This window comes from Juglans microcarpa x Juglans regia, chromosome 4D, assembly GCF_004785595.1.
Source record: "Juglans microcarpa x Juglans regia isolate MS1-56 chromosome 4D, Jm3101_v1.0, whole genome shotgun sequence".
In the NCBI taxonomy this organism is placed as follows: Eukaryota; Viridiplantae; Streptophyta; class Magnoliopsida; order Fagales; family Juglandaceae; genus Juglans; species Juglans microcarpa x Juglans regia.
In genome coordinates this window covers 400,790-425,136 of record NC_054600.1, presented here as the reverse complement: position 1 = coordinate 425,136, position 24,347 = coordinate 400,790, and the positions used below count along the sequence as shown (strand labels likewise).

The window sequence follows — 24,347 nt, the reverse complement described above, 5'->3', positions numbered from 1 at the left end:
GTGATTATCCAACACATACTCCCACTTCCTGTACATATATATATATAATATATATATATATATATATATGTGTGTGTTAGCGCATTAGCATGGTTGATGGTGAAGTTTCAGATCAACGCGCACAAAAAAAAAAAAAAAAAAAAAAAAAGAAAAAAAAAAAAAGAAAAAGAAAAAGTATATGCCTTTTTAGGCTACCCAATGAGTGAATGGCAGTAGTAATTCGATCGAAAGCATGACGTTATAATTAGAATATGATTTATTAATTATCTAGAAGTCAATTATATATATATATATTCTGCAAGGATTATCTAATATTCCTTTAGATTGAATCATAGTTATATATACATGAATGTATTAAGGTGTTTTCTTAGAGAATTTCTTCTCAAGCCTAGAGGATATATATATAAGACAGATAAATATATACATGATCATCTATAATATTATAAGTCATAGAATTACAAGTTTATCATGAGTATTTAACTTTTTTCTACATAATTCAAACTGGCGATAGTAAATATTATAAGATATACTCAATGTATCTCTTAATAACCGATTGTAGAAGATGACATTCAGCACTAAATCCCTTCATAGAATTAGTGGGTTATCCACAAATGGTGGAATGGCAAATCAAGTTGGAAGGAGCTGAGACTATATCAGCAGGTCATTATGAATCCCATTAGTACTCATGTGATTTACAAAAATATTGCGATGGAGAAACAGTAGCCATCAATGGTGCTATTCTCAATAATCCAAATGATCGATCAATGACAACTGTCCTCCAATTAATATTTATAAAACCTTGCAAAAAAACAAAACAATAACCATATATTCAAATATACCAAGTATGCATGTGATCATCCATCAGATCTAAAACACACGACATTGCTGGCTAACTCCATGCAAGCTTACGCATGCAGCATTGAACAGCACTGCACATAACAAGTGAAGGCTCAGTACTACTAGCTGCATCTTTCCAAGGTTGGTAATTAATTAGTTTTCATTCCACTTTTGATCTTTTCTTTTCTTGCAACTTTTGATTTTTCCACAAGAGTAAGCCCCAAGGTGTGAGTTTTAATTTGTTCCATAAAATATGCATGGTCTCCAACAGATGGAACAACTATCCTTCGAGAGAGGTTATTATAATATTGTATTTTTCCAGTGCGGAGTAATCTATCTTTCGCTTGAAAATTATTAATCACCAACGGATCATATAAAATAATCTAATTCACATGGTAGCCTTTTTATTAGGAGAATGATAGTGTTGCTACGGATTTACCTCCATTGTCACCATTGTACACGATTTTGCCCAGAAATATGCCCAGTACCCGCTAGAACTTCTGCAACTTCTGCCTACTGATACTCTCTTTTATTTGTGTAGATAAAATAAGTTGAAATGAAAGTTAAAAATTAAATAAAATATAATTAAAAAATATTATTTTTGTTTTGAATTTTGAAAATTTTGAATTATTTATATTATTTTGTATAAAAATTTAAAAAATTATAATAATTAAATGAGATGAGATAGACTAAAAAGTTTCGTGAGAAGAAACGATGGCTCAGTCTTCAAACGGCACATTCTTTCCTAACCAAGATTATCACGGTACCACTTCTCTTCTCCGTTGCACAAAGATTATCTCCTAAAAATCATCTCTGACGAATACTTTCCGAGTATAGCCTCTCATACTTCCTTACTTGCACAACTCATTTATTGCTTGTAATAGTATATCCAATGACTGTAATATAGTGAGATTTCTTATAATAAAAATAAGAATATTGGTCCTTTACTTTCTTCTTATATAGTAATAAAGTTTTTAAATTTGAATCTTAACTCAATATTTTATTTTATTTAGTTAAATATTTGATTTGTTGGATCACCTATTATAAATAGTCTAATCTACACATGAGGAAGAGTGTTAAGAACATAATAAAAATAATTAAATCTATCTATTTTAATCAATTTAAATTTTTGAGATAAGAATGATTTCACCATGCACCGTTCATGTTAGGTAAGCTTCTCCCTCCCTTCCTCTCTCTCTAATCCACAAGTTTCCCCCACACAGTGTTGTGCAAAACACACTCACATCAACGATGACAAACAAATAAAGCAAGCAAACACAACACACAATTTACGTAGTTCGGCAACTTGCTTACGTCCACAGAATTGCAAAAATCTTATTAACTATAGGAGATTACAATCACTCAATCTCAACTCACTTTCTCTAGAGTTTTTACTCTCTCACACAATATGCAGTTGCTTGACTATTATTCTCTCTAAAAAATATGCTAAAAACATACACAATAAGTAAAATATTACATATTTATAGTAAACGGCACTGGAAACCTTAATCTGGCAAAAATATATATTTCGCTTGAGCGGCGTGTCGAGCGTAGTTTAAGTGAACACTAAGGCTTGTGTCTCACTCGAGCCTACTGTCGTGCGAGACTCAAGTGAACTCATGGGTTGAGTTTCGCTCGAGCCCACTGTCGAGCGCACCTCGAGCGAACTCACTGGTTAAGCTTCGCTAGAGCGGCGCTAGGTCGAGTGACAGTCGAGCAAACTCTTTGTTTCTCAATTATCAGCTCCAAAACTAGTCTCTACCCCAACAATCTCCCACTTGGAGACTGGGTCTCCACATGCCAGCCACTATTTCCAGCCAAACCCTATCATCTTTGCAGCTCATAGCTTCTGTCTTCAAGCCAGAAAATGAACTGATGTCGAGCCCGACTTCAGTCTTCTGCGTACATCGCCCTTAGTTAGCACATCTACTAGGCGATTTACAACTCCCACCGCACTAGGTCTATCTGGTCTAGAACCGATGTTTCCCTGGATATCACTAGACATTGATATTAAATACAAAGATTTAGATCTCTTACCATGTGCTAAGACCAGCGCACCCTTAGTATCTCCCAAGCTCCTCCAGAGAATACTACTGTATAACCATTGTCATCAAACTGTCTTACAAAGATTAGATTTTTCTTCAGATTTGGAACATGTTTGACTTGTTGTAAAGTCCACACACCTCTACTTGGAAGCGTGATGCGCACATCATCCACTCTCACTACATCCAATACCTCTCCACCAACCACGTACATCTTCCCAAGATCACCAGCAACATAGTTTTGCATGATTTCTCGATGTGAGGTGCTATGGAACGAAGCCCCTGAACCCAACACTCAATCATCAATCAGACTGTGCACTGCAAGAGTTAGGGCATCATGTATTTCTTCAGCCACTATATTCACAACATCATCCTCGCAACTTTCTTGATTCCTACAGTTTCTTTTGATGTGGCATACCTTGCCATAACTCCAGTACGTGATCTACTGCCTAGATCTCGTCTTACTCTTCCCCTGCTCTTGGAGCTTGACCTGTCATGTCCTCTGTCCCAGTTGTCAACACTTAGGGCCAATCATGAACCCAAGAATTCATTCGAGTCTTTTCTATGTACCTCTTCAGCAAAGATCACGTCACGTATGTCGTCGTAGTTCAGTTTCATCATGTCGGTTGAACTACTCACAGTCATCCTCATGACCTCCCAACTAAGCGATGCCAACAAAATCAACGTTCTGATCTCATCATCAAACTCAATCTCTACAAAAGACAATTAATTTATGATCTTATTAAATTCATTCAAGTGTTGGGCCATATGCATACCTTCTAAGATCCTCAGATTGAACAATGCCTTCATCTAGCGCATTTTTTTATTTGCCGACAGTTTTTCATACATACCTGACAAAGCCTCCATGAGATTCGCCGTGGTTCTCTCCTTATTGACATTGTGTGTCACTGTTTTGGACAAGGTCAGTCGAACAATCTCTAGAACCTGTCAATCTAACAGGGTCCACTCAACATCATCCATGCTCTCTGGCTTCTTTCCTAACATTGGAAGATGAAGCCTCTTTCTATAGATATAGTCTTCGATTTGCATCTTCCAATACCCAAAATCAATGTCGTTAAACTTTTCAATCTTAGGTGCTTTCATTTTGTTTCCAACCATCGTTCTCCTTCAGATCTGACATTGGCTTTTGATATCAGTTCTTGTTCAAAACATACTCACACCAACGATGACAAACAAATAAAGCAAGCACACGATCAAGCAAACACAACACACAATTTAAATGGTTTGACGACTTGCTTACGTCCACAGAGCTGCATAAATCTTATTAATCAAAAGAAATTACAATCACTCAATCTCAACTCACTCTCTCTAAGGCTTTCACTCTCTCACAAAATATGCACTCATTTGACTATTGTTTTATCTGAAAAATATGCTAAACAGCGTACACAATAAGTCAAATTTTACATATTTATAGTAAATGGCGCTGGAAACTCTAATCTGACAAAAATATGTATTTCGCTCGAGCGGCGTGTTGAGCACGCCTCTAGCGAACAACCAATGATCATTGGCTCGAGCAGAGTGTCTAGCTGGCTCGAGCGAAAACTAGAGTTTGTATCTCGCTCTAGCTCACTGTCGAACGAGACTTGAGCGAACTCACGAGTTGAGTTTTGCCCGAGCGCATTGTCGAGTGCAGCGAACTCATGGGTTGAGCTTCGCTCGAGCGACAGTCAATGCCTTTTCTGGGTTTGTACAAAACCACATTATCTTCAGCACCAGCATATGAACCAGCATATGAAGGTGAAACAAAAAACAAGAGCTAAATCCATTGTTTTCATTTTATTTATTTATTTATTTTTGTTCAAGAATTTAGTAATTCTCTCTCCCTCGACTAGTTTCACATTTAAAAAATCTTCTCACTGATTTCTCTTAAGATCGCATCCTCCACGGTGCCGCATCCCTTTCTCCCTGGACATTAATGTGCATCTCACCAATTAAACGCCCTCCTTTTCACAATCATGCTTCGCCGTCATGCATGGCCAATGCGCCTCCAATGTCGAGTCTCCAGGTAGCATCCATTTTCTTGTCAGATTTCAAGTCGAGAGAGAGAGTCACCTGATGTGGGTGGTGCACTGTGGAGGCCTGACTTCGCACTGTGGGGGTCGGGAGTTGTAGAGCTGTGCGTGATCTATGGTAAAATTTTGGACAAGACGACGTAGAAATGGCTACTGAGCTTCAGACCCAGAAATTTCAAAATTTCTTAATAAATAACATGCCACGTCAACTTCCCTTTTAATTAATGGCCAGGAACCTCATTCACACCGGCAGCCGTCCAGATCAATGGGTACGGAGTTCTTGTTTCCCCGTGTTTCATGAGTATAATCTCAACCCAACGCGTCTGATATAGACTTATAATCATGTGAGTCACCCTGCCCCTACCTGCATGATTGTATTTGCCTTAGGCTTTTGAAGTCTATATAGGTTTTTTTATATATAAGAATAACATTCAATTTCATAGCTTGTAAACAACTCATGTGCAGGGGTAAGTACTATTCTTGAAAGAGCAAGTAGTCATGTTTCCATTAGTTTTTTTCATGGCCTCATATGTCCATAATATAATACATATATACATATTTATATATATATATATATATATATATATATATATTTGTGTTTTCTGTGTCGGTACCTTTTTAACATAATTTTGGTAGGAAGCAGGGCCTGTATGTAGTAGTGTTTCTCCTCTAATTTTCATCATTTATGACTAGGACGTTGTTTGGTGTCTTTGCAGTGCAATCCACCATGAATATATTGTGGATTTTGTTTATGTTGTTCTACAATTGGCTTTTAATCACCACTGGTACTAGTGTTTCTAAAAGACCCGATGTTGTCAACATTGGGGCTATTTTGTCCTTCAATTCTTCCATTGGCAAAGTGGCAAAAGTTGCGCTAGAAGCTGCAGTAGAAGATGTCAACTCCAATCCAGTTGTTCTAAGTGGAACAAAGCTGAAACTCGCGATGCAGGATTCAAAATCATCTGGCGGATTTCTCGGAATTGTTGAGGGTACATCCTCTGTAAAATCTCTTGCACGTTTGTTAATTCCACTAGTCAAATTATAGAATCTTATATAGACTACAATTTTTTTTTTTTCCTTTTACAGCTTTACGGTTCATGGAGAATGATACAGTGGCCATAATTGGTCCCCAGCACTCAGTAATGGCTCATGTAATTTCACATATTGCGAATGAGCTCCAAGTCCCACTATTATCCTTTGCAGCAACGGACCCCACTCTGAATTCACTTCAGTTCCCTTACTTTGTTCGAACAACGCAAAGTGATCTCTTCCAAATGGCTACAGTTGCAGATATTGTACGATACTACGAATGGCAAGATGTCATAGCAATCTATGTTGATGATGATCATGGCAGGAATGGGGTTGCTGCATTGGGGGACAAGCTAGCTGATAATCGCTGTAAAATCTCATACAAAGCACCTCTGAACCCCAAACTAAGCCGGGAAGACATCACCAAGACACTGGTTAAGGTGGCTTTGATTGAGTCTCGGGTTATTGTCCTCCATATTTATGCTACTTGGGGTCTAGAGGTGCTTGATGCGGCATGGGATATGGGGATGATGGGAAGTGGATATGTGTGGATAGCTACTGATTGGCTCTCTACAGTACTTGACACAGAGTCTTCCCTCCCTTCTGAAGCAATGGACAGGATTCAGGGGGTTCTTACATTGCGTATGCACACTCCGGATTCAGAACTCAAAAGGAAATTTGTTTCCAGATGGAGCAACTTAACTGCTGCAAAGTCGGACAATGGTCTTTTTGGACTAAATAGTTATGGTCTTTATGCCTACGACACTGTTATGCTTCTTGCGCAGGCACTCGACGCATTCTTAAATCAGAGGGAGAACATTTCATTTTCAAATGATCCGAGTTTAAGCGAGTTTCGTGGAGGGAACTTGCATTTTGATAATATGAGCATCTTTGATGAAGGGAATCATTTGCTTAATAGTATTTTGCAGGTTAACATAACTGGAGTAACAGGCCAAATCAAGTTCACTTCAAATGGGAATCTCATGCATCCTGCTTATGAAGTCATTAATGTCGTTGGCAAAGGGATGAGGACAATCGGTTATTGGTCCAATTCTTCCCGTTTATCTGTTGTGCCTCCAGAAAAGCTCAACACAGGAACCCCTTCCGATCATCTTTATGGTGTGATATGGCCTGGACAGACAACCCAAAAGCCTCGTGGGTGGGTATTCTCAAGCAACGGAAGGCAACTGCGAGTTGGAGTACCAAACCTTGTCAGTTTCCGTCAATTTGTCTTCCGAGTCGGTAACTCAGACATCTTTCATGGGTATTGCATTGAAGTATTCCTTGCTGCAGTTGAATTATTACCTTATGCACTGCCTTATAAGTTTATTCCATTCGGAGATGGACATAGCAATCCAATAAAGACGGATCTTCTATACAAGATCACAACGGGGGTAAGTTATACGATCAGTTTCGAAGTTTATTACACTTGGTAAAGTTTTACCTTTTTCATACTCCTAGTTCACTGGTTTTCATGTTGCATGTACGTAGGACTTTGATGCTGTAGTTGGCGACATTACAATTACCACCAATCGGACAAAGATAGTGGATTTTACACAGCCATACATCGAGTCCGGGCTAGTCGTAGTTGCCCCAGTTCGGAAGTTGAACTCTAGTGCTTGGGCTTTTCTGAGACCATTTACTCCGATGATGTGGACCGTCACAGGTATATTTTTCCTTGTTGTTGGAGCAGTTGTTTGGGTTCTGGAGCGCAGGACAAATGATGATTTCCAGGGTCGTCCTAGAAAACAATTTGTCACGACCGTATGGTGAGTGCCTAACAAATATTACATTAATTTCTATAACTACAGCTTTTTTTAAAAACATCATTTTGGCTCCGTAGATCCTCAAGTACTGTTGTTTATTTTTAATTTCCTTTATTTTGGCCCAATATATAGATCTTTAATCTTGATCTAATCCCCTCGCTAATTGCTAATTATCTCGGGCATCACTTTGCAGGTTTAGCTTTTCAACCTTGTTTTTTGCTCATAGTAAGTCAAATCTTCTAGCTTATCTTCGCTAATTAATTGCAGATTTAGAGCATCTTATAGCACAAGAATTTACTCCAATATTACTCCTTATAAATTTCCTGCTTTACATAGGAGAAAAGGTTGACAGCACCCTTGGTCGGTTAGTGCTTCTCATATGGCTATTTGCGGTTCTCATACTGAATTCAAGTTACACTGCAAGTCTGACCTCAATCCTCACGGTGGAACAGCTTTCTTCCCCCATCAAAGGGATCGAAAGTTTAGCAACAAGCAATGATCCCATTGGTTACCAGAATGGTACGTTTATTGACAGTTATTTAACAGAAGAGTACCACATACAGAAGTCCAGACTTGTTCCTCTCAACTCGGCAGAAGAATATGAGAGAGCCTTGAAGGATGGTCCTCAGAAGGGTGGGGTCTCTGCAATTGTTGACATGCGTGCATATATGGAGCTCTTCCTGTCCACCAGATGCGAGTTTAGCATAGTAGGTCAAGAGTTCACCAAAATGGGGTGGGGTTTTGTGAGTATCATCTTTCCTTTCGATCTCATTAATTTTTTTCTGACTTTGGTAGTATAAAAAGATAAATATCCCCTGTTGTGAAATGCTTGTGTGGTTCTTTCACTGACCATTTATGGAGCTACTCGTGCGGCACATTGAAAACATAGAGCAGGAATGCTTGCTTGATTTCAAACAGTATACGAATGCGAACCAAATGAAACATAGAAAGGGCATTTGTGCATGATCACACCTTTGAAACAACGCTGAGGACAAAATCATGTCTTCTGCATCTTTTGCTTTCTCATCTATGATTCTTTTTAAGGCACTAGACATTAGTGCATTCTTATGCGATCAGAACTTATATATATATATATATATATATATATATATATATATAATTAGATTCGGACTGCTTTACTTGAGATTGATTAGAGATGTATAGCATACAACATTTGATATACATTTCTGATTGAATAGGCGTTTCCAAGGGAGTCGCCACTGGCCGTTGACCTGTCAACAGCCATCTTGAAACTGTCTGAGAATGGGGAATTACAAAATATTCATGACAAGTGGCTTACAAGAAAAGCTTGCAGCTCAGAAGGTGCAAAGCAAGACGTAGATCGCCTTCCGCTTAAAAGCTTCTGGGGACTCTTTCTACTCTGTGGGTCAGCTTGCCTGCTTGCTCTGCTTTTGTATGTCATCAAGATGGTCCGCCAGTACATGAGGCGTTCTGGACAGAGCTCACAATCGCAATCTGCACCAATTCAATCATTTCTGGCTTTTGTTAAAGAAAAAGAAGAGGATGATAATAGAATGGAATTAGAGGATGGACAAAGCAGGTCCAAGCGAAGGCCAAGGAAGATAGTCTCAAATGCAAGAGTGCGTGAATTAGATGAATCTGTAAACGATTCTGATCATGCTTCTGTTTGCAGTGGCAATGTGAATGAGGTCCACTACGTAGTGTGATTACGATGGCAGGCCTGCCTCGTAGTTGCATCGAATTGCGAGTCTACGACACGGACGTGAACTTTCATATATAAATTAATGAATGCTCATGTTAATTATGTTATTATATAGAGTGATCATCAAACGTACGTATAATATTAATGGTAGCAACTATATATATATATACACATGTATGTATATGTATAGATGAAGCTTATCAATAATAAAGATTTATAAAATATTTTCATTTGTAGGAGATAATAATAATGTGAGTGCAGCTAATTGGGCAATATTGCCCTGAATTATATATTTTTCTTGTTTATTGTTGCGAGTTCACACAATTAATCTCGGTAAAAGAAAAAGAAATGCAACCTGCAGCCTCTATCTAGCTGACGTTGCACTAGATGATTTATCATTTACAATTTAGATCTAGTAATCATTTTAATTCATCTCATGTCATCATATATCAATACAATTTTTTTAAATTCTCGCATAATATATAATAAATAATTCAATTTTTTCAAGTCTCAAAATAATAATAATATTAAAAAATAATATTTTATTTAATTTATAACTTTTATCTAAAATCATCTCAATCTATCTAAGTGGCTAAATTGGCATTTTTATGTTTTTACATTTTAATAAGCTCAAGTACTATTACTCTTATCTTCTACGCACATGACTCACGTACGTCTAAGCCCAAAAGTAAAAGATCAAATTGATCTAGCTAGCCTACGGATTGCATGCAGGCACATGATGATCATCACTCTAATTTACGTTAGATCGATCTTAATTAACAGATCGGCGTACGTGTAATCGGTGTAAATGGTTTATGTAGGCTGCAAATTTATAATTTTGGTAATTTGCAAAGAATAAAACTAGTCTGTCCCCAATTATACTGCTCAGTTTGACAGTTTGTCTTTTTTTTTTTTAATTAATGATTAAGGAAGTAATTTTAAATGTATTAAGATATTTTTTTTTGTTATTTTTTTAAAATATTTAAAAATGATAAAAAAATATAAATAAAAAAATTAGATAAAAAAATATTAATTTTACACTAGCGGTCACTTGCAGTAGTAAGTTGCAAGCGGCATGCTAACTTTACTCATTTGCAAATAAAAGAACGGATGATGAGATGGATTAATTAATTGCGGTGATCAATATTATGTAAGTATTTCTTGTCAATTTCCTTCAATTTTAACATCGATCACACGTACGTACGTACATTAGTTTTCACCTAGCTAATTGATTGGTTGATTAATCCCTTAATTATTAGGAACCGATGATGGTGATGATGATCACTTGGGTATTTCTGTTCTTCCAATATTATAGATCACAACAACTCACCATGAAAGCATATCAGGTACTGCATGCAGGCCACGTTTTGCTATATCTGCTGATCATGATTCGTTGCTATTGAATTAATCATGAATGGTTATATATAATGATCAGCTTGTTGCATGCATCATTTTTTTACTTTAAGTTCGGAATTCGTACTCTAAATTATATACACATTAAGATTGTACAAAAAATCGAGAAACAGACCTAGATTGACTCAAACTGGCCGCCGGAGCTCAGAAGCGGCCGAAACCAGTGAAAAACCGGTTCACATGCAGCAGTAAATAGAGAAAATTGATATCGACTGGTTTGACGTCGGTTCGAACCTGGTTCTAACTGCTGAACCGGCTGACTAAAGAAACTATTTTTTTTTTATATATATATATATTATGTACTCTCTCAGACGATGCTCGGTCTGAGATCTGACTGTGAATTGCTAGAGAAATGAAACATCAGTTTTGGCTGGTGTTTCTCCTCCCCGTAATCGGTTTCGACCGGTTTTCTCTCTCAAAAATCAAGTATCGATTTGTGTCGGTTTTGTCAAAAAACCTAATTGAAGGGGTCGGTTTTCACCCCTAATATACATGATTATAAATAAATATAATATTTAAGATAATATTTAACAATTGAAATTTAAATGATAAGAAATAATATTGGTACGATAAAAAGCCAAATAAATCATTGAATCCAAAGGGAAAATTGGCTATTTCCGGTCCTTTCCTTAACGGGTTAGGTGAGAGTCCTTTCCTCTTGAAGGGTGAGGTTGTGGAGTAGGGTTTGCAAAATTAACACAGAATTGTTCAATAGACAGGTTAGTAGCAGGTATGGCTAATGAATTGAGTAGCTTATGGGAAAGTTTCAAACTAACAAATACACATAAAGAAGAGACAGCCTTCATAGAAGATGAAACCAAACATGCTGATGTGAGAGCATAGAGATGCCTTATGTTGTTTACCTGGAGGAATGAGTTAGTGTTTAGGAATATTCTCATTGATTCTAAGATTGTGGAACATAGGGTGAGTCAAATGACGATACATAACAGCTTCCAACTTGAGAGAACACAACCAGGGTTTAACTACAAATACAAGAAGCGTTATTTGGGAATGTCCGCCACATAGTTTTTGCAAGATCAACTGAGATGTGGTAGTAGATAAAAATCTTTGTAAAATAGAAATAGGAGTTACTGTTAGAGATGAACAAAGCAATTTTTTGACTACTATGAGGAAGAAACAAGCATGATCTCTTCCTAACCCTCTAATAGCAGAAGCCACAGTCGCTGAAAGCAATCACTTTGGACTTGAATTGGGCATGAGAAAGGTGATAATGGAAGGAGATTCTCAATTAGTAGTAAAGCAGATCTAACAGCTGAAGCAAAAGGACAACTACTTCGGGATGATCATATCAGACATTAAAATGTTAATGGCACAGTTTCAATCTTGTACCTTTAGGCATGTGCTTAGAGAAGGCAACTCAATTGCCCATAACTTAGGAAAGAATGTTTTAGCACTCGTAACAGGATGTGTAGTTGACATGGAGGAGCCTCCAAAATGTCTCCAATTCTTGTATTAGAACAGTTTATCAATGATTGGATTTTTTTAAGAAAAAAAGAAAAGAAAATCATTGAATCTAAATTATTCCTGGCCTGCGAATATTCGGATAATTTATAAAGACGGTAGCTTTAATTTTTTGTTTGATGGTCACGTTTCATACATGATAAAGAAGAAACGTCAGGTTAAAAGTTACCCCATTTATATTAATAATGTCTTCGCAAATAGACTAGAGCTAAAAGGCAGCTCTAGTCTTATCCACACCTCCCCAATTAGTTCCAACCACACACGTACACATACACATGACTATCGACAAAAAAAGCATTGAAAGCAAACTGATATAGATGTGAGTAATTAATTTGGAGATCAGGAGATACACATGACTATCGACAAAAAAAGCATTGAAAGCAAACTGATATAGATGTGAGTAATTAATTTGGAGATCAGGAGATTCAGGACCTTGACCTTCGTAGCATTTAGGTTCGTTTGTTTTTTAGAAATGAGATGTGATATGATGAGATAAATTAAAATATAAATTTAAAAAATTAAATAAAATATTATTATAATATATTTTTTAATATTATTTTTATTTTAAAATTTAAAAAAATTAAATTATTTATTTTATTTTATATAAAAATTTAAAAAAATTATAATAATAAAATAAAAAAAATATTTTTTAAAAATAAATGAGACCTAGATAAGTGAATACACGATATAAATGCCTTCAGCAACGTCTCCACCACTCTTAATAATAGTGGCACTGTCAATCATGCAAAATAAACCAAGCACAGCCACAGGAACATTTGATAGGGCCCAGCTGCCAATTACGCAAATTCATGATTACATGAGTGTAGGACCATGAGCTAACAGCTAGCTAATTTATTGCCGGTATTAATATTGCGTGCAGAAGAAGTTATAGTACGAGCATAACAGGCACCATTGATCATCATCGGCCTTCGTCTTGCGTGTTATGAATCGACGGCCACCTCGTAGATTTCCTTGCTCTTCAACTCCTTACGTACCAATATTAATTCCCCACAGGCCAAATCCAGGTACTTGCTATTAATAATTAATTAATACTGTATTTTAGGGTTAGTTTATTTTTAAAGAGAAGAAAAGATGAATTAAGATTAAAATTAAAAAGTTGAATAAAATATTATTAAAATATATTTTTTAATATTATTTTTATTTTAGAATTTAAAAAAATTAAATTATTTTTTTTTATTTTATATGAGAATTTAAAAAAATTATAATAATAAAATAAGATGAAATATTTCTTAAAAATAATGAAAACTTTTGTTCGTTCATGCATGCACGCTTGTAATTCTTTCCGGCCGGCCGGTACATGACTGTCGCCTTTCGATCGGTTTTAGAGTTTCAGATCTTATATAAGCTAGCTAACTATGGAATCATTGCTTATTAAAAAAATTAAAACTGATAAAAAAGATGTAAATTTTATTATTCTGTATTATATTTTTAATGTTTATTCTCACGTGTGGGCCAGTTTCTTTTCTCGTGAGTAGACCCAATTGGGGGAAAAAAAAAAGATTTTTAGAGGTTTTGGCGCCTAGACCTAATTACAGCGATTTTGAGCTTTACAACATGTGTTTTCTTTTTCCGGCAAAATAAATCGTTACAAAAACACTTATATTTGCTGCAACTAATTAAAATAAGGGGTCTACTTCCTACTGAATCGGCTCTCTCAACAAAATTCTGCGGCGATCGAAAACTCACCTCAAAATCTGCTCTACTGTGGTGATTCTTTTTACAACACTATAAAAATCGCCAGAACTCCATATTTTTCTTGTAGTGCAACATGTAGAATATTTAATTAAATAAATAGAATGTAAAGTCAAAGTTTGAACTTAATTAGGATCTCGGTTTTGATATTATGTAAAATTACTACTTATCCTAAAAATTTAAGCCAATAGAAAGAATTAGATTTTATTATTCGTATTATATTTTTAACACTAGCTAGGGACTTATTTTCAACATTCGAACCACTAAATATTACTGTCCATTTCATTGGAGTACTGGCGATGATCAATTGATATTTATGCTAGCTACCACTTTCTATTACATTCATATATATTATTATAAGCTAGCTAGCGAGTTTGATGAAAAGGAAATTAAAAGAAAGGAAGAGTACAAGATTTTCAGAACGTGTATGAACGGTGGGGTTTAATTTATAACTTATTCATGATCATGCAGTTATCATAATAATATACATGAACTTTAGTTCATGTTATTGATCAGTACTCCAATTTAAAGTTCATGTTATTGATCAGTACTCCAATTTATTATATATATATATGCCGCATGTTTTCATCTTTATGGCTAAAATCGATGCTTAATTGGTGTCTTGGCATGCTACAGTGAAATCCACCAGGAATATGTTGTGGCTTCTGGCAATGCTTTTCTGCAATTGGCTTTTTATTAGAACTGGTACTAGTAGTACTGCTTCTACAAGGCCAGATTTTGTTAACATTGGAGCTATTTTGTCCTTCAATTCTTCCATCGGCAAAGTGGCAAAAGTTGCATTAGAAACTGCAGTTGAAGATGTGAATTCCAATCCAGCGGTTCTTAATGGAATTAAGCTGAGTCTTACGATGCAGGATACAAAACTATCTACCGGGTTTCTGGGAATCGTTGAGGGTGCTTCCTGATCTTCAGCATGCATCTCTCGCGCGCGCGTTTGTTATTAATAATTTTTCATTTCTTTTAGACAAGCTGTCAGAGCATCTGATTCAGAATTTTTCTTTTATTTTCTTCTACAGCTTTGCGGTTTATGGAGAATGACACGGTCGCTATAATTGGCCCCCAGCACTCAGTTATGGCTCATGTAATTTCCCATATTGCGAATGAGCTCCAAGTCCCTCTATTATCCTTTGCCGCAACAGACCCCACTCTGAATTCACTTCAGTTCCCTTACTTTGTTCGAACAACTCAAAGTGATCTCTTCCAGATGGCAGCAGTAGTAGATATTGTAGGCTACTACGAATGGCGAGATGTAATAGCAATCTATGTTGATGATGATCATGGCAGGAATGGGGTTGCTGCGTTGGGGGACAAGCTAGCTGATAATCGCTGTAAAATCTCATACAAAGCACCTCTGAACCCCAAACTAAGCCGGGAAGACATCACCAAGACACTGGTTAATGTGGCTTTGATGGAGTCTCGGGTTATTGTCCTCCATATTTATGCTACTTGGGGTCTAGAGGTACTTGATGCGGCATGGGATATGGGGATGATGGGAAGTGGATATGTGTGGATAGCTACTGATTGGCTCTCTACGGTACTTGACACAGAGTCTTCCCTCCCTTCTGAAGCAATGGACAGGATGCAGGGGGTTCTTACGTTGCGTATGCACACTCCGGATTCAGAACTCAAAAGGAAATTTGTGTCTAGATGGAGCAACTTAACTGCTGCAAAGCCGGATAATGGTCTTTTTGGACTAAATAGTTATGGTCTTTATGCCTACGACACTGTTATGCTTCTTGCGCAGGCTCTTGACGCATTCTTAAATCAGAGGGAGAACATTTCATTTTCAAATGATCCGAGTTTAAGCGAGTTTCGTGGAGGGAACTTGCATATTGATAATATGAGCATCTTTGATGAAGGGAATCATTTGCTTAATAGCATTTTGCAGGTTAACATAACTGGAGTAACAGGCCAAATCAAGTTCACATCAAATGGGAATCTCATGCATCCTGCTTATGAAGTCATCAATGTCGTTGGCAAAGGGATGAGGACAATCGGTTATTGGTCCAATTCTTCCGATCGTTTATCTGTTGTGCCTCCAGAAAAGCTAAACATAAAAACTAATTCCGATCATCTTTATGGAGTAATATGGCCTGGACAGACAACTCAAAAGCCTCGTGGATGGGTATTCTCAAGCAACGGAAGGCAACTGCGAGTTGGAGTACCAAACCTTGTCAGTTTCCATGAATTTGTCTTCCGAGTCGGTAACTCAGACATCTTTCATGGGTATTGCATTGATGTATTCCTTGCTGCAGTTGAATTATTACCTTATGCACTGTCTTACAAGTTTATTCCATTCGGAGATGGGCATAGCAATCCAGTAAAGACGGATCTTCTGTACAAGATCACAACGGATGTAAGTATGATCAGTTTCAAATTAATTAAACTTAAAAGATACTTTGTTATGCATTACGCTAATTTCCTTTTCTAATTAACTCGATGACTAGTTTTCCTGATCATCTATATTGTATGTGTATATATACAAGGACTTCGACGCTGTGGTTGGCGACATTACAATTACCACGAACCGGACAAAGATAGTGGATTTTACACAGCCATATGTGGAATCTGGGCTAGTCGTAGTGGCCCCAGTTCAGAAGTTGAACTCTAGTGTTTGGGCTTTTCTGCGACCATTTACAGTAATGATGTGGTGTGTCACAGGTATATTTTTCCTCGTTGTAGGAGCAGTTATTTGGATTCTGGAGCGCAGGTCAAATGATGTGTTCCAGGGCCATCCTAGAAAACAATTTGTCACCACTGTATGGTGAGTCCCGCGCGCCCTAAGAATGTTAAGATCAGTAGCAGCTTTTATATGAATGCACTAATACTAGATTTCAGGTGCACGCAGGATAAGTACTACTCATATTGATCTTAAACTATATATGATATATCCCTCTAATTGGATGGCTCTTTATAAATTACTTGGTCCTTAAATAATTGTCAAATATAAAATGTTCAAACTTTTCATTCAAATGATCTGAATTTTACACTTGAGGGTCGTTACATATATATAGCTACCCTAGTCTAGATTCTATATGGAAACTGTGAATGCTAGGAAGTGATATGCTAATTACAAAAAATATGGAACAATTACAAGAATCAAGGAATTGCTGATTTTGTGCTCCTAATATGAAAAGATTCTGTTAATACGCCCCCTCAAGTTGGCGCATAGAGATCCGTAATGCCCAACTTGCAAAGAAAATGGTGAAAGAGGTCTCGTCTTAAGGTTTTGGTGAAAATGTTGGCGACTTGCTCATGAGAGGACGTATGAACAGCTGTGAGGAGACCTGATCGGATTTTGTCACGAACGAGGTGACAATCAATCTCAATATGTTTTGTGCTTTCATGAAATACAGGATTGTGAGCGATGTGTAGAGCCGATTGATTGTCATAATGTAAGCTGAAAGGCTCGGGATGAGAAATACTAAGATCAGTGAGGAGCTGTTTCAGCCAAGTGAGTTTGCAAGTGGTGACGACCATGGCACGATATTTTGCTTCAGTAGAAGAATGTGCCACTGTTGTCTGTTTCTTTGTACGCAGGAAATACGGCTAGAACTGAGCTGGATGAAGTAGCCTGTGGTGGAGCGACGAGTGGTGGAATAGCTGGCCCAATCTGAATCAGTGTAAGCAGTAATATGTAAACTGCTGGAGGAAGAGAAAAAAATGTCTTGCCTTGGATTGCTTTTAATATATCGGAGAACATGAGTGGCGGCTTGCATGTGAAGAGCTCAAGGAGCATACATAAACTGACTGAGGATGTTCACTGCAAAAAAAAAGATCAGGGCGGGTTATGGTCAAATAAATGAGACGTCCTATGAGTCATCGATAGGCACAAGGATCTGGAAGGAGAGTTCCATCATAGTTGGTGAGCTTCAAATTTTGTTCCATGGGAAAGGGAGCGCTCTGGGCACCAATTTGTCCACTATCAGATAGAATATCAAGAGTATATTTTCGTTGATTGAGAAATATGCCTTGAGGTGAACGAACAACTTCAAGACCAAGAAAATATTTGAGAAGACTAAGATATTTGGTTTTGAAGTGTGTAGAGAGAACATCTTTGAAGATCTTAATATGGGTGAGAGCATTGCCAGCAACCAGAATGTCATCAACATAGACAAGAACAATAGTAATACTGGTGGAAGTGACCAAGGTGAATAAAGAATGATTTGCCTGAGATTGGGAAAAACCTGCATCAAGAAGCATAGCAGTTAGTTTAAAAAACTAGTTGCGAGAGGCTTGTTTGAGACCGTAGAGGGATTTACGGAGACGACAGACACGGGTCTCCCCTTTGGGACAGCAACCGGGAGGGGGTGTCATGTAAACTTCCTCATCAAGATCACCTTGCAAGAATGCATTGTTGACATCAAGTTGATGGATGATCCATTGTTGAGTAGCAGCAGCAGCCAATAGACACTGAATTGTAGTCATTTTGGCAACAGGAGCAAAGGTCTCATGATAGTCAAGGCCTTCAACTTGGGTATAGCCTTTGGCAACTAGCCGTGCTTTGTATCTTTCGACGAAACCATTGGCCTTAAGCTTCATTTTAAATACCCATTTGCAGCCAATGGGTTTCTTAGCAAGAGGTAGTGGCTCAAGAGTCTAGGTGGAATTAGCCTCAAGGGCACTGAGTCTAGCAGACATAGCTTCACGCCAGTGGGAATGGCGAAAGGCAGTGGAATAGCAGGAAGGTTTAACAGAAGTAGTGAGAGCAGTTAAAAAATTAAGGTGCGAAGGTGAGAAACGAGAATAAGAAAGAAAAACAGATTAGAGATGAGCAGTACCTGAGGTCTGTGCAATAGGTGAGGATGTTGTGAGCTCTGTGTGTAGGGTCAGGCAGACATAATCTTGGAGATATGCGGGTCGAGTAGTGGTGCGACGAGGACGAAAGGAAGTGGGAGGGGGAGGTGGATCGGGGGTATTAATGGAAGGAGTGTGAGAAGTGGATGGTAAGATAGGCTCAGGGACAGGGAAATGTATGACGGGTGTAGATGTATGAGAAATGTCAAGAATGTCTTGAAATGGAAATTGGTGTTCATGGAAGGTAACATCTCATGAATAGAAGGTGACTTGGGTGTCTAGATTATAAAGCTTGTAGACTTTATGATTGATAGGGTAGCCAAGAAAGACACATTTAGAGGTGCGAGGAGAAAATTTGTCACGGAAAGCATGGAGGGTTTGAGCATAATAGAGACAGCCGAACACGCGAAGATGATCATAGGTGGGTGGAATATTGAAGAGAATTTAAAAGGGGGATTTATTATCGAGAATACGACTTGGGGTACGGTTGATAAGGTAAGCAGCAGTGAGGACACATTCACCCCAAAAAGTCAAAGGTAAGTGAGCTTGAAAATGGAGACTACGAGCAACATTCAAGAAATGCCAATGTTTACGTTCCACAATGCCATTTTGTTGTGAAGTTTCAATACAAGTATGTTCATGAATGATACTGTGATCATGGAGGTAGTTTTGAAATTTGTGGGAAAGAAATTCTTGTCCATTATCAGTTCGTTCTAATTATTTTAATCATGATATTGAAATGATTTTGGATAAGTGCAAAAAAATGCATGAGATGAGTGTAAGCTTCAGATTTGTAACACATGAGATAGATCCAAGTAGTACGTGAAAAATCATTAACTATGGTAAGAAAATAATGAGCACCACAAAGTGAAGAAATATGATATTCACCCCATATATCGCAAAAAATGTGATTAAAAACAAAATTTACTTTTATTAACTTGAGAAGAAAAATGAAGTCTAATGTGCTTAGAACGAGCACAAACATCACAATCAGAAAGAACATAAGGATTATTGAAAAGACTAGAAATATTTAAACGGGAAGTATGACCTAGGCGTTGGTGCTATAAGACTTTATTAGCAGCATTTTGTATGGAGAGAGCCATAATGGGTTGGGGTCAATACAGATAAAGCCCATTGCAAAACTCACCCACTTCAATCAGCCACGTCGAGTGTGGGTCTTGAAAAAAACAATTGGTAGAAGAGAAAGAGACAATACAAGAATTATTAGTAGTAAGCTGAGGGACGAAGAGAAGATTAAATTGGAATTGAGGGACATGATAGACTTTGTGCAATAGAAGGGTTTCGGTCAAATAGCAGGTGCCGACACATTCAATTGGAAAAGTGTGGTGAGTGGGTAATCTCACAAGTTGCTCATGGGAAGGAGGCACCAACTCGGTGAAGAAGCTTTGATCGTGGCACATGTGATCACTGGCATTGTCCACGACACATGCACAGTTGTTATCAAAAGAGGGAGAGGTAGAGATATTACCCACAAAATTGGCTGAGGAGGGTTTCAGACTAAGCAGATCTTGAAGCTTCTGGTACATTTCTGAAGACAGGCCGAGCAGCGACGAGGAGGAGGAGGAAAGGGATGCTTGGTTGACCACCGGTGAGAGAGTGGAGGGAGGTTTACCGAGGAGAGAGGGCTTGGGATGATTCCGTGCATCACGACCTGGTGGGTATCCCACAATCCGCCAGCAGCAGTCACGCGAGTGGCCTAGTTTGCCACACTCCGAGCAGCAAATGGGAGGTTTGGTGGAATGAGTGGCGAAGACTGGGAGGTCTGGTGGTGGCCGAATCTAAAGTAGGCGTTGCTGCTCTTCTTGAAACAGAAGAGAAAAATTTTGGTGATGGGAGGAAGGGGATCCATGGCCAAAATTTGTGTTCTTAGTTGGGAGAAGGAATCGTTGAGGCCAAGCAAGAACTTGTTAACCTGTTCATCCTCGGCTTGCTGTTGGAAGTCTTTGAGATCATTGCTCTTTTGTAAATGGTTGAGTTCATCCCAAATTTGTTTAATTTGGTTGTAGTACTCGTGAATAGAATGGGTGGTTTGGTACAGGGAAGATAGTTCACGTTTGAGGTGGTAGATACGAGCATTGTTCTCATGGCAGAAATGGGATTACAGGTCGAGCCATACCTCGCAAGGATTGGTGTGAAATTCAAGGGAATTTACTATGGAGGGGCTAATAGAGTTTCGAAGCCAGGTAAGGACCATGTCCTTGATTTGATTCTATTGAGTATAATTTGTTGAGTTGGTGTCGGGTGGGGAAAGAGAGCCATCAACAAAGCTGAGTTTGTTCTTGGAGTTGAGAGCTCAGGTCATGGCTTTTTGCCATTTGGAAAAGTTGTCTCCTGTAAGAAGAGCAGATACTAGAATAAGACTAGGAGAATCTGAAGGGTGAAGAAGGTAAGGGAAGGAAGAAGGGTTGGAGGAAGGAGGGTCGGAGGAAGAAGCCATGGAGAAAGGATCGGTTAGGATGATACCATGTCAAATATAGAAAATGTTCAAACTTTTCATTTAAATGATCTGAATTTTACACTAAGGGTCGTTACATATATATAGCTACACTAGTCTAGATTCTATATGGAAACTCTGCATGTAAGGAAATGATATGCTAATTACAAAAAATATGGAACAATTACAAAAATCAAGGAATTGCTGATTTTGGGCTCTTAATATGGAAAGATTCTGTCAATAATAATCATGATCCTCGGCCTAATTGCTATAATTTCGTGATTCATTTTGCAGGTTTAGCTTCTCAACATTGTTTTTTGCTCATAGTAAGTAAAATGCTCCATCCATGCACTTATTGTTCATTAACTTTTACTAGAAATGAATTCAAAATTAATTAATGTTCCTCAATTATATATATGATTAATAGGAGAAAAGGTTGAAAGCACCCTTGGTCGCTTTGTGCTTATCATATGGCTCTCTGCTGTTCTAATACTGAATTCGAGTTATACTGCAAGTCTGACTTCAATCCTTACAGTGGAAAAGCTTTCTTCCCCATCAAAGGGATTGAAAGTTTAATTACAAGCAACGATCCCATTGGTTACCAGCATGGTACGTTTGTTGAAAACTATCTAACCGAAGAGTACAACATACAAAAGAACAGACTTGTTTCTCTAAACTCTGAAGAAGAATATGAGAAAGCGTTGAAGGATGGTCCCAAGAATGGTGGAGTCGCTGCCATTGTTGACATGCGTGCATACATGGAGCTCTTCCTCTCCACCAGATGCGAATTTAGTATAGTAGGTCAAGAGTTCACCAAACTGGGATGGGGTTTTGTAAGTATCATTGCGCAAATATATAGATGATCATGCATGCATGCATGTGTCATTAATTATATATTCTTTATTTTGAGACTATATGATCAATTGGTTATGATAAATTTATATTTCATCTTAATTCTCTCTCTCTCTCTCTCTCTCTCTCTCTCTCTCTCTCTCTCACACACACACACACACACACACACACACACACACACACATATATATATGTTAGCTAGCAACTGGTTATTTTAATTAACATGAGTAGTACTAATTATGCTTATCAGCTTAGTTATATATGATAATAATGAGGTCTAATTAATTTGTTGTTTATCTGATTTGATCACTGATTAGGCCTTTCCAAGAGATTCGCCATTAGCCGTTGACCTGTCAACTGCCATCTTGAAACTGTCCGAGAATGGGGACTTGCAAAAAATTCATGACAAGTGGCTTGCAGGAAAGGCTTGCAGCTCAGAAGGTACAAAGGAAGACGTGGACCGCCTTCCGCTTAAAAGCTTCTGGGGCCTCTTTTTACTTTGTGGCTCAGCTTTCTTGCTTGCTTTGCTTTTGTATATCATTAAGTTGGTTATCCAGTATGTGGGGCTTTCTCGCCGGAGCTCGCCTACTGATAATAATTCACGGCCCGTTCCTTCATTTTTCAAATTTATGGTAGAAAAAGAAGAGGACGTTCATGATCATCATCATGATATAGAAGAGGAAGGAAAAAGCGAATCCAAGAGAAGGTACTGATCATATTGAAAGAATATGAAGAGCGCATGCATGCATGAATTAAGTTTGAATCTATAAATAATGAAAGGTTTTATATATAAGCTCAATCTGTTAGTGTTGATAACTTTTACACCGGCTATATATGAAACCTAGTTAACGGTGCAAACCCAAATTGATATGGGGTATCTAGATTTAGATTTTACGTTGATTGTGTTCAAGTACTACATTAATAAGATGAATTTGTACAAATATGAACGAGAAAACTTAATTTCTTCCTTGGCTGAACTAGGACAATATTAGTTATTTCCATCAAATCATATGTTTATGATGATCATTTGTGCCTTGTTAGTGCCTCGTTTGGTTACACAATTCAGATGAGATGAGATAAGATATTTTGTTAAAAATTTAATAAAATATTGTTATAATATTATTTTTTAATATTATTTTTATTTTGAGATTTAAAAAATTTGAATTATTTATTATATTTTGTGTGGAAGTTTGAGAAAGTTGTAATGATTATATGAGATGAGATAGTTTGGTTTTAAGTTTTGGAAGTAATTCTAATTTCGATTTTGGCCAAATTCTTTGTAGGATTCTTATTTATTTATATACTTATTTCTCATACAATAATTTAGATTTTTCCATTTTTGAGAAAATCTTCATGATTTCAAATTTTGTAGCTATTTAACTTCGGCTTGTGAGTTTCATAAAATAATTTCAAATTTTACTATTAATCAATATTATTCAGAATTGTTTTCTCTGTGTTTTGGGCGAATCTCTTGTCTTCTCTGTGTTAATCATTTGTTGGAACTAGCCGTCAAAATTCATATCTATTATGTCCGGCATTAGTTAATTAGTATTATTCATTCTCTTAAAGTTTAGTCATGCATGTTAAGTGAAATTAAAATATGCATATATCCTGCATGTAAGTGACTAACTTGTCAAATTTTCTCTAGAATATATATAATTGGCCCTAGCTAGCTAGCTTGGCGTTGCAAATTATATGCATGCATGTTGTAATATTTTTGTTGGTTCTGATCTAGTTAAACATATACATATACATATACATATATATATATAGGGAGTCTATAAGGATATATAATGTGAACAATGATATATAACTCATGTTAATATTATACGTAAGAGTGATATTGATCTCTCTTATTTATAGGACTATTCATCCGCCCCGACCTGAATTGGATACTTTCGACCTAACATGAAAGCAAGCAGTTCCGCTTGGTTATTTCTAGTCGAGTTTTCAAAATTGAAATTCCGACCCGAATTTCACCCGAATTTCAAAACAGGACCCCACAAATTTCTGACAAATTTCACTCAATCACATGTTACATTGTTAATTAGCACAACAAATGAAAAAAACTCAAAATCTATGTGTAAGATGTACAGTTCACATCCCATATAAAGAAATAAAAAAATGTTAAAATCTTTGCATTTAAGTCTAAGAGAGACAGTAAAAAGAAAAAGAAAAATACATAGCCAGTTTCGTGGGAAGAAAAATCTCAGAAACTACGAG

At 37.2% G+C, this 24,347-nt stretch overlaps 2 protein-coding genes across 5 annotated transcripts; both read left to right on the top strand.

The window, feature by feature from the left end:
- Positions 1-865: 865 nt before the first annotated feature.
- Positions 866-9,501, top strand: LOC121259117 (glutamate receptor 3.6-like). Of its 4 annotated transcripts, none has more exons than XM_041160611.1 (8): positions 4,583-5,061; positions 5,144-5,181; positions 5,629-5,901; positions 5,999-7,335; positions 7,433-7,710; positions 7,901-7,932; positions 8,044-8,450; positions 8,907-9,501. In XM_041160611.1, exons 2-8 carry the CDS (start codon positions 5,178-5,180, stop codon positions 9,393-9,395), a joined length of 2,820 nt encoding a protein of 939 aa, XP_041016545.1. In that variant the 5' UTR covers positions 4,583-5,061; positions 5,144-5,177; the 3' UTR covers positions 9,396-9,501. The 4 variants fall into 4 exon arrangements, with proteins under 4 accessions (XP_041016546.1, XP_041016545.1, XP_041016544.1 ...); XM_041160610.1 differs by having other exon boundaries at positions 4,616-4,637; positions 4,772-5,181; XM_041160612.1 differs by lacking the exons at positions 4,583-5,061; positions 5,144-5,181 and adding an exon at positions 866-980 and having other exon boundaries at positions 5,626-5,901.
- LOC121259119 (glutamate receptor 3.6-like) lies at positions 3,312-23,130 on the top strand. The gene is given in 8 exon segments (XM_041160613.1): positions 3,312-3,316; positions 14,636-14,914; positions 15,037-16,376; positions 16,507-16,784; positions 21,567-21,598; positions 21,700-21,819; positions 21,822-22,105; positions 22,442-23,130. Coding segments are annotated over 7 exon segments (2,712 nt in total). The 5' UTR covers positions 3,312-3,316; positions 14,636-14,652; the 3' UTR covers positions 22,838-23,130.
- The last annotated feature ends 1,217 nt before the right edge of the window (positions 23,131-24,347 follow it).

What these genes read in the sequence shown, in the direction of transcription:
- LOC121259117 (XM_041160609.1), top strand. An exon ending in CAATTTGTCACGACCGTATG is followed by an intron (nt 7,711 to 7,900) that starts GTGAGTGCCTAA and finishes ATCACTTTGCAG; the next exon opens with GTTTAGCTTTTCAACCTTGT. An exon ending in AACCTTGTTTTTTGCTCATA is followed by an intron (nt 7,933 to 8,043) that starts GTAAGTCAAATC and finishes TGCTTTACATAG; the next exon opens with GAGAAAAGGTTGACAGCACC.